Source organism: Chamaea fasciata, unplaced genomic scaffold (assembly GCF_029207755.1).
Source record: "Chamaea fasciata isolate MVZ Bird 193981 ecotype frontalis unplaced genomic scaffold, bChaFas1.0.hap1 SCAF_7, whole genome shotgun sequence".
NCBI classification, from domain to species: Eukaryota; Metazoa; Chordata; class Aves; order Passeriformes; family Sylviidae; genus Chamaea; species Chamaea fasciata.
Window position 1 is genome coordinate 40,723,445 of NW_027094092.1, and position 10,192 is coordinate 40,733,636.

The 10,192-nt window shown below is 41.3% G+C and overlaps 1 protein-coding gene across 1 annotated transcript in view; it reads left to right on the forward strand.

The window, feature by feature from the left end:
- LRRC74A (leucine rich repeat containing 74A) overlaps positions 1 to 9,568 on the forward strand; it is a 20,656-nt gene extending 11,088 nt beyond the window's left edge. Inside the window, 6 exon segments of the mRNA XM_066186986.1 lie at positions 4,456 to 4,541; positions 6,068 to 6,182; positions 6,185 to 6,213; positions 7,389 to 7,491; positions 8,132 to 8,233; positions 9,444 to 9,568. Of these exon segments, the coding sequence (XP_066043083.1) occupies positions 4,456 to 4,541; positions 6,068 to 6,182; positions 6,185 to 6,213; positions 7,389 to 7,491; positions 8,132 to 8,233; positions 9,444 to 9,568 (560 nt within the window).
- Positions 9,569 to 10,192: the final 624 nt, after the last annotated feature.

Here is a 10,192-nt window from a genome sequence, read left to right on the forward strand (position 1 = left end):
AGAGCTTTCTGACTGACTCACAGGCTCACCCTCGTCACCACAGGTGACTCCATCAACTATGACTCATGTATGGGAACACACATGCAGCATGAGAAATCACAGTAACACAGCAGTCTGCCAGAGAGGAACAAGCTGAAAGTGAAGACCCTCAGGGCATACAAAGCAGAAAATTGCACTCTATTAAAATCCCATAGGATTGGAACCATTGTTTGTTTTGATTGCAAAGTTCAAGAGCTACTTCAGTTTTTTGTAAGTAGCTCAAACCTAATGGTTTTAGCCATTGCACAGTAAGCACTAAGAGACACAGACTGGGAAGGAATAAAATTAAGCTGCCTAATCTGTCTGTTCAAAGTGAGAACCTGAGTGTGCTAGTAGTCCTTCAGAGAAAAAGCAAACAAAACAATTAGTATTTCAGTAATCTCAGGTGCTGTTACTACACTGTGAAAGACTTGCATGAGTATCTGAATGCCCTTCCTCCCTCAGTATGTTCCACACACCTGATACCATAATGGCCACAAGCATGTGCTATAAGCACCCAGTGTTCCTTGAGCATCTCAATAATGCAATGCCTTCCGTTTCATTAACGCCTTCCTTCTCTTGGTTCAGTATTTCCACTGATATATTATCTCTTTCTAATAAAAGTCCATCTCTTTACAACATGGAACAATTAAAACTGAAGGGCCAGGCAATGTGCTCCTGCCTTGAAAAAGCCTGCAGGCAACACAGAGATCTGTACTAAATTTTTTGACCTTCCTAATCCAGAAAAATGCCTCTCCAAAATTCAAGGTTTTACATCTCCTCTCCTTCCAGCTCACTTGAAGCAGGAGCAGTAGAGATTACTGCAGAACCTGTTTCTTTCTGTTTTGTTTCTAAAAGGAATATTTTTAAGCCAGCTAAATTCACCATCTGCCTCCATCCAACCTTCCATACATGGAAAATTAGGATGAGAAATTCTCTCTGAGAATGCAAAGCAAGTGTTGGCAGCAAGTCCTATCCCTCCCAGTGTCACAGCAGACACAAATGAATTCACACATACCCTGCTCTAAGTAGAACTTACACCTTGAGGTGTGTGATGCATGTGAATTGGCATTGGCACATGTACAGCCGGGCACAGCTATCATATGAAGCTGAATTCCTCTCCTCTGCTAATCAAATGTAAGTAGAGTGAGTCCTGATATTTAAGATGTGGCAAGGAGAATCTGGTCATTTTTCATAGTGAGAAAAACAGGCAGTGTCTATTAATATAAGAAATCCTCCCTCTCTCTACCTTTTTCCTTCACAATGTAAATGATTTGCTAAGAATTTATTCAAGCACAGGATAAACTGTCATTGCCACAACAGGGCAATGCCACAGCACTACCTAAAACAGAGGAGTATTACCCAGCCCTGGCAAAAGAAAGCCAAAACTGTCTTCTAGTAAGACAGGGGTCAACAACCCCTGAAAGGGCAAAACTGAATAACCAGCTAAGATTCCTCCACAGGTGAGAACTGAGAGCTAACACACCTTCTCAATCCAGGATCAGACTCTAGGAATTCAGCTCAGAAAAGTCAGTTTGGTTACAAGCTGCACTCTCAGCTAGATCTAACATCACCATCCTGAGAGCCAGCAAATGATACTATGGTGGTTGAGGGGCATCTTTAAACCTGTTAATGTAGGCTTGTCTCTGGACACCCCTGTCTTTGTAAATCACTGCAGCCTCACCAGTCTTTGGGCCTGCTGTTTCAGATTATGTAAATAAACATGTCTGTGCGCCTTGCTCTTAACCTGGCTTGAGGTAAAGTCACTAGCTCACCCAGAGGCATCCCCCTCCCTCTTTAGCCACTCAGATTGTCTTAGGAACTGATAGCACAAAGGACTTAAACAAAAGCACATCTTCTGCTGCCCAACGTTAACAAAGAAACTTTTCTTTCTAATCGTGGAAATGGGGACTGCACACCAGGTCCAAGGTGGGAGAGAGATTATGTTCAAGCACTAAGAGAGGCACATGGCAGTGCCAACCCTGTAATGCCAGACAGCCAGACCTTGTAGCAGGCAGACAACCAGCCTGAGCTCTGATCTGCTGTGCTGCCAAGAGGAGCCAAGAGAATGGGAAATGTCCCAAGGGGCACAACCCCATCCAGAGGGGCTCTACTAGCAAGTACACATTCAAATGCAGCCTATTGCCTCCGCCTCTCCCCATCACATGACTGAATGTGATCCACATCCCATCCTTCTGCATGACAGATGTAAAGGACCTGATATATGGATTTTCACACTAGGAGACAGAGAGAAACTGAGAAGGTAACTCCACTTGACTTGGAAGCTTGCAGACTTTTGTGGGACAGAGACAAGATATAATGAGATACAGACAAACCCACTGAAAGGGACCACAGTTTTTTCCATGTGCCTGCTGAAGAATGGGAAGAAAGGGTCATCCTTGAGGTTACAGCATGCCTTCTGCGAGGCATGACATCCTCATTCTCACCATGTCTGGATCTATGTCTCTTCTTTTACAGAAGGCCAGTAATTCCCTGACCACAGAGGATGCTACTGCACTAGTCACAACCATTAGAAAGAACAGATGTCCCTCCAAATTCAAGACTCCAGGACCATACACATTGCATTTTTAGGAAGTGGGTGGATCACAGGGTTGCCCCTTTCCAAGAATGTTTTGCCACTTGCTGTTTGCTTCATTTAGGTACAGTCATTAATAAAAAAGGACTAGTATTTGACAACCCTTCCAGAAGCCATGCAGAATCTGGCACTGGTCTAGCTCTGGAGCGATGCTTATAGTTTCACCACATTCACTCCCTTCCATTTTCTAACAGCAGAACTAGAATAAGGAGTGAATTACCACTGGAAGATGAATTCTATTCATCCCCCGAGCTGTCTTTCTCCAGGGTAGCCTAAAATGCTAGACACTGTGAAGTACTTTGATACTCCATCAGTATGTCTGAGGAATAGAAAATGGATGTTTCAAGGCATTGAAAGCAAAGCAGTTCTATTTTTAAAAATGCAAATCAAACATTAAAAGGCTGGTAGGAAAGAAAAAGAAACCAAAGAGACACCAAATCTTAGTATACACAGTAGCAAGGTGGGAGAATGACACATTTTATTGTAACCTCATGTGCTGCCTCTATTGCTTCTAAAATAGGAGAGTGAGAAATGCTCCTAAGCTCCTGAGTGAGGGCGGGGGTTGTGTTGCAGACCAACATGGGGGAGATACCTGGGTAAATATTAGTCCAGTCCCAGCCTTCCCATCCATCCACCCACTGGTTCTTCATGGGAGTTGTTACAAAAGGTGTCAGGGACCTCAGGGCCCTCCATCCACATTTGGGAGCACTGTGATTAAAGGAAAGAGCATTTTCACAAAAATTAGATTTGGGACTTGGAACGTAAATATTATGTTCACACTTGAAACAAATTAAAAATAAAGTTGATGGGCAGTTTTGGACACTCATGTAATGGGTTGCATCTAAGTTACATCTGCACATGCTTCTTTGTTATTATGTTAATGAAAGAAACTAAAAATTAGCTGAATAAATAATATTTATCCATAGCCTTTCCTGAGAGTATCAAATACTTTCAGCAGAGATCATCTGAAGAACAGGCATTCCTCTAGGGTAAGGATTTTTTCCTGCATAAATTAAGATCAAAGAGAATTATTTTCCAAGTCTGCAAGGAGTCAGGCCTCACTCTGCAAAGGAAAAAAAAATAGGCTGTATGGGTGCAAAGGACTGCATTATAATAGACATGGTCCTGCTAGTTTTATTACTAATAGACAATTAATAAAATTTGAAAGAATAATAAATTTTAGCTAAATTCTGAGAAATCAAAAGAGATTCTTGAAATGCATTTATTTAAAAGGAAACACTTCAGAAACTTTGAGGCAAGGAGTTAATCTTCAACCTAAATCTCACTATGATTCTGCTTTTTAGAGTTAACAGTTGTCCTCTTCACCTCACCCTTGCAAAAGTCTAAATTACCTGACATTTCACAAGATAAATGGTCAATGGCATAAATTTACAAAGACATTTCACTATCCCAATCAAATGCTTGTAGGTAAACATCTAATCTGTCTGACAGATTTCATTCCACCTGTGATATAGGGAGTCTTGAATTTCCATTCTGAGTAATCATATACAGTGCCAAAGACCTTACATTGTCTTAAGTCTTTGAGAAATTAGTAAAGGTGCTAATCCTTCACAGGAAACTTGTGAGAAGACATAAATAAAAGCCTTTTCTGCCCCTCTTCTCAGTGATGCATGCTTATCTTGACTCCTAAAGAATGAATAATTAGTGTACCTATAAGAGGAATTTGGAATAAGGACATCTAGAAACCTTTGCATGGGTTTGACAGCATTAGCAATGGTGAAGCAATAGAAAGGCACATTTTTAACACCAGTTTATTCCTTCTGACAAGATTTCTAAGCATGACTGTTCCCTACATTATTTTTATAATCTATTCTTTATAGGGTTTCAACTTGCAGATACTGACAATCAAACATTTTCAGAAATCATGAATCAAAGTAGCCAGCACATGCTCATCTTCAGCATCACAGTACACAAGAAACTACTGTTGCCTTTCAGCTGCCTGTGTGTTGTTTTTCTGGACTGAACTGACTGTGTCAAATATGCAGAAATGCCCAAGCTGGCTCCCTCCAGGTGCTGCCTGACCCCAGCACTGTTTGTTAGGCCAGACATGGAGCTTTGGCTATGCTGCTCCTGAGGCTGCACTGGCAGTCCTCCAGCTTTGTCATGGGCTTAAACCAGGCTGGCAACCCCGAGGGAGAGCCAGCAGCCTTAAAAGCAACTCCAGCTTCCCTGTGCTGTATTCCCATGAGTAGGTCACTCTGCTGCTGTCCATAGTGCAAGGATGTCTGAATGGCTTCTTCAGAGAGCCACTCCACATCCATCAAACCCTCGGTGCTGAATGAAAGCTAACAAACCCAGCTGGACCCAGACCAGTTCAAGACTGGGTTTGAGTAGTAACAGTCAAGAGCTTATTGAACACTAGATTATGAGCTTGTAGACAGATGTGCAGAACAGTAGATCTGAAGTTTCCAAAAAGAAGCTGTAAGAATGCATTGGCAAACTATAAATAAACTTTAGGGAAAAATACAGTGCTTGAATCTCTCACAATGACAGAAACAAAACCTTCCATAAATTTCCTAAGCTGCCTTGAAACTTTCAACAATTAAGTATATAATGAACATAATACATGAACGATACTGCTGTCATCATGGATATGAACAAAATCATAGTCATGTCTTTAAGAGATCAGTCAACACAAAGTAAAATTTATCATATCTTAAAATTACAAGAATAATTTACAGTGGCATCAATAATATTTGCATTGACAGCTTACCTTCTAACATTACAAACCCCTGAATCAGGACACTGTGCTAATGCCCATTCAGTATATGTTAAAACATAAAACTTATAAATGAGCTCTGAAATGCCACTACCCTGTTTGAAATTCTTAGGAAAAAACAAATGTCAGGCCTTCTTCTACTGACTGGAACTTCTTAGGGTTACACAATGAAGCAGAGCTTTCCCAAAAGTTCTGTTCATCTGGAGACACCCGGCCCTTTCCCAGAGAGGATCATCTTTGTTGTGGGCTACAAAGTCTCATTGCTAGAGATACTAATCATTAAAGGTCTTGGGTGATTTTGATTTTCATTTTTCAGAACTCTATGGCACATTGTGTCCATTAACTGTTCAACTTGCAGTCTGCATTTTAATAGAATGGAGAGGAGACCCATCCAGGACTGTCTCAGGGATGAACATGAATCACTTGAATTGCCAAAGAGGTCTTTGATGTAGACATTTACTAAAGAACACCTACCTTGCATTAAGCTAATTTCTACACAGATTACTAGATCTTTTTCTGTTTCAGACATGGAAAAAGAGAAAGATGAACACTCATTTATGGTTGGGTCTCCAGAGGTTTCCTGTGACTGAAAGTGAAGAGATAGCAGAAGGCACCATCCGTAGGACAGAGTGGCTAATGTATTTAAGGACACAAGAAAAGCTCGGTTGTTCTCTGGGTGTCCACACTGACTGCACTTTCCTTGCCCTATGTAGCACAATGAGTTGGTCAATGAAACTTTCATCAAGTTGCAGGATTTGGTGCGTCAAATGCATCCTGAACTAGATGTCATCTACAATACAGTCAAAGGTTGTATCACCAAGATCCCCAATAGCATCCAAATCCCATGGAAGTGATTGAGGTGAGCTACTGAATTGTGTCCTTAACTCCCTGTACACAGTACACATGCTGCAGATCCTTGAAGGGATGGAGGTTCAAAGGGATAAGTTTTCTTTCAAGTGAGAAATTCAGCCAAGTTCCTTCAGAAAAGTAAATGCACAAAGAGAATCACAATGTTCACACATCTCAGTGCACACAGACTGACTAAGCAAAGCCTTTGATCTTCTGGAGAAGCTGTTACCTCGGGATCTTAGAGCACTGAGGGGGAAAAAGGGAACGTGAATAGACGCTTGCTGTGTAAAACAAACAGACTGATTTCAGGTATGATCCAAATGAGTGTCCATCCTCATCACAAGTCCATCCCGGTAGGTGATTTTCATAGAAACCTTCTCTGACAGTTTTGCTTTAGCATCAAAATAATGTGCATCATAAAAGCAGGATATGGTATTACAAGGATACGGTATTTGCCATCTGAAATAGACATTACGCAGCTTTTCAAGGTCTGCAGTTTCCACGCACAGCAGCAGATGGTGCTGTCCTCCTTTCTGGGAGCCAACGCAAGCTATTGAGCCTTGCAGAGCTAAATAACACCATTGCACTACCAGCTTCTCTGTTCCTTAACTACTGTGCAGATTTTCAGCTAATTGGGTGAAAATTAGCTGTGGATAAGGTTTCAGATGAACTTAAGCATAAGCTTGGGCTGTTAGCTCATATCAAACAATGCTGCTGTGCTTCACAGCTAGTGACACTTGTACTGCCATGCTTTGCAGTTTTTAATAGCCGTTATGGTATTCAGGTATCCTCATTCAAACAGAAGCAGAATTCAGAGAAGAGTAACTAAAGTGATCAGAGATCTGGGGGACAGAACTGTCTGGATTAGACAGCCTAGCGAAGCAGTGGCTGGTGGGATGAGGACCAAATAGGCATATGCAATTATAAGGGAAAAAAAAAGTCAGATTTACTACTGAGTCTTGTTTCAGGGTAGGGGGAGAAGGAGGTATTACTGAAAATAATGGAATTAACCTGAACAAAAGGTCTTTGTTCTGACAAAAGGCTGACTGCACAAGGAGTCGAGAAATCATCTCTCAGTGATGGGCTGACTAACAGCAGGGTAATGGAAGAATAAGAGGAGAGCTGGAGGCAGGTATCAGTGGCTGTTTCGTGGTCATGTCCGTGTTTTATCTCTGCTTCCAACAGAACTCTTTGAAAGAGCACAACCTACAACTCTGAGAACTTCTTTGGGAAGATAAGGATGGAAGCATAAAGATTCCTGTGGCAGCTTTCTGGAAAGCCATGCTGCAGTTGTGCCTCTGAAAGCATGGCCGGAATGCTCTCCTGGTAGGGTACTGCTCTAGGGAAACCCCTCTGCTGCAGCACAGCACCCAGCCAGCTTTGCTGGTGACATCAAGATGCTTCTGGGTCCCTTCCAACTCAGACTATTCTGTGATTGGTAAGGCTGAAAGGCAAAATTCACTCATAGCAAAAGTTGAGGCAAGAATGAGACCAACAGAAATGCCACGACACCCAATAAATACTGCAGGTAGCATCAATGATAATAGACCAACTTTAGAATATCACAGACGTCCACTGTTTGTATAGGATATGCAGAATCTTGATAGATTCTTACATCTCACTGCTATGGGAAAGTGAAAAATAGGCATGCATCTAAACCCTCACCTCTGTAATGGAGTAGACAGTTGTCTGCCAAAACCACCGTGGTGCTTGGGATCAGTAGCAATGGTCAGACAGACGTGATGTTCTTTTACAGAAAAAAAGAGAAAAAAGTTAAATTGCCTCCCCACAACCATTCTGGATTTTTTCTCTGTCTTCCTCCATGCACCAGCCCATCTGCTCACCTATTAAAAGACAGCCAAGCTCCACTCTGATATAAAAGATTTTTCTGCTTAAAATTAGCCTGGTTTCTTAGCACTTCTCCTCTTAACAACAAAGCATCCCACTGAACTGAGATGAAATTGGTGAACTAGTGCACAGTCTAGACTGGAATCAGATAGCAGTTGTGGATTACGGGCGAATGACTCCTGGTTTGTCTTTCTTTTTCAATTTGGCTTGTCACCAAATAAACATAACTTTATTCATCTTAGGATGTGAAGGGACATATGTTTTTGGCCAGTCCATTACTTATGCAAATAAAACGTAAATAAAAAAACACCTTGTATGCTTAGAAGTTCTGTTGAATCAAACTACAAGTGTTATTTTCCAATTTGACAAACTTGCCAGGAGAATTTTGCAGGAATCTCAGAGGCTGAATGGCATTTTCATTCATCCTAAATCTAAGATGAGAAGCATCAGCTCAACACTATCCCCCCTGCAGCCAGAGTAAGATTTGCAAAGACAGCGTATCTGTGCTGTCAGAACTTTTCCTTCATCCTCAGGGACTCTTGTTTTTTTCCTTCTCTCTGATTCCTCTTCTTAGGAGACCTGCTTTTCCCTGGAAATCTGCCTTCAAACTACAGAACGTTTCATTCTCTTAGAGGTGCCTTTTCCTTAGTGCCTGTAGCAATCATGTCCACGTTCTGAAAGCCTGAGCACTCAGCAGCAAACTCCTAAGAGGTTGTCAAGTTGCTGCAGGCTAAACTGCTTGTCATTGGACCCAAAAGTCCCCCTAGATTTTCAGTCAGTTCTGACATGTGACTTATCAGCTGAAAGCCCTGTTAATCAGGCCCAAATATTCCCATCCCTCAGTATATACTAATGGGTTTAAATATATGCTGTAGTCTAGTTTTAAAGGTAGAAGCAATGGGTCAGTTTTGCTCTTAGCCTCCTAATGTTTTCAAAGAGAAGCAAATTAATTTGTTGGGTCCAGTCTTTATTCCTTCACATATAGCAGTGCCATAGGAAAAGCATCCATGCTTAGATGCTAGATGTGCTTTAAATTAAAGCACACCTGGTTAATCTTGGGTTAGAGGTTACATGGGATTCTCAAGCACTTCAAGCACAAACTTACAGAAATGTGGTTAAGCAGTAAGCAGATAAAACTGTTGAAACCCAGTGGCCAGAAAAGACTTCATCTGGTGTCACTAATGTGGCAAAGTTGATATAAGGGGGAAAATGGATACAGACATATACCCCTTATCTAGCTTCTTTATGCATTTTATCACTGAGGCATGTGTGAATTGGTAATATTCACCTTGCAGTCATGAGTCAAAAGAGTTGTGAGCTTTGCTGTCCTTACTGTTCCTACCTCAGGCTGTTTCCTCAAGATCCTCTCAGCAGCTTGAAGATACCTGAAAGAGAAGGTTCACTCTACTAGATTAATGCTGGTTCACTTCTTTTCAATTGTTCACTTAAAAGACCAGGAGCCAGCACAGAAGCCTGTAGAATAGGAAATTGAGGAGGAAGAGAGGGAAGAGCCATAAAAATGAAGCAAGGAAGCAGGCCAGATAATCCAAGACTGTATGAGACCCACTGAAAGAAAGCTCAGAGTGGCTCTGGGCTTGGGGAGGCCCAACACTGGGGAGCTCTGATAGTCTAAGTTATTGAATGTAACAATGAAGCTGATGTTCCATTACACAGCAGGTCCCTATACAGTTTGGTCTTTTTCCATTAAGGAAGGATTGGTCCTTTGAACCTGGCAACCAAATCTGCCTTGCTCTGTATGCTGACAGTGATGAACTAACAAAGATGAAGGCAAAAAAGGGGAATTGGGAAACCAAGACACCCATATATTGTTATTATCTTCTTTTGAAGTAAAGCACAAGGGAAAACACTGAGGTAAGGGCTGTGCAGTCATCCCCTGCCACCTTAACAGATCTGACACAGGGACCTTTGCAAGAGAAAAAAAATAAATTAATGAGAAACTACAGCTCATATTGCTTAAAAAGTTATGGGTGATAGAAATGTTCTTTAATATCTCCATGGGTAAAATATGTTAAAAAGATGGGAAACATAACAGATTTTAAATGGCTTAGATACCATACTTTTTTTTAACCAACAAAAAAAAAATACAGTCCTTAAGAAGGAATTAAATCCTTGCATATATT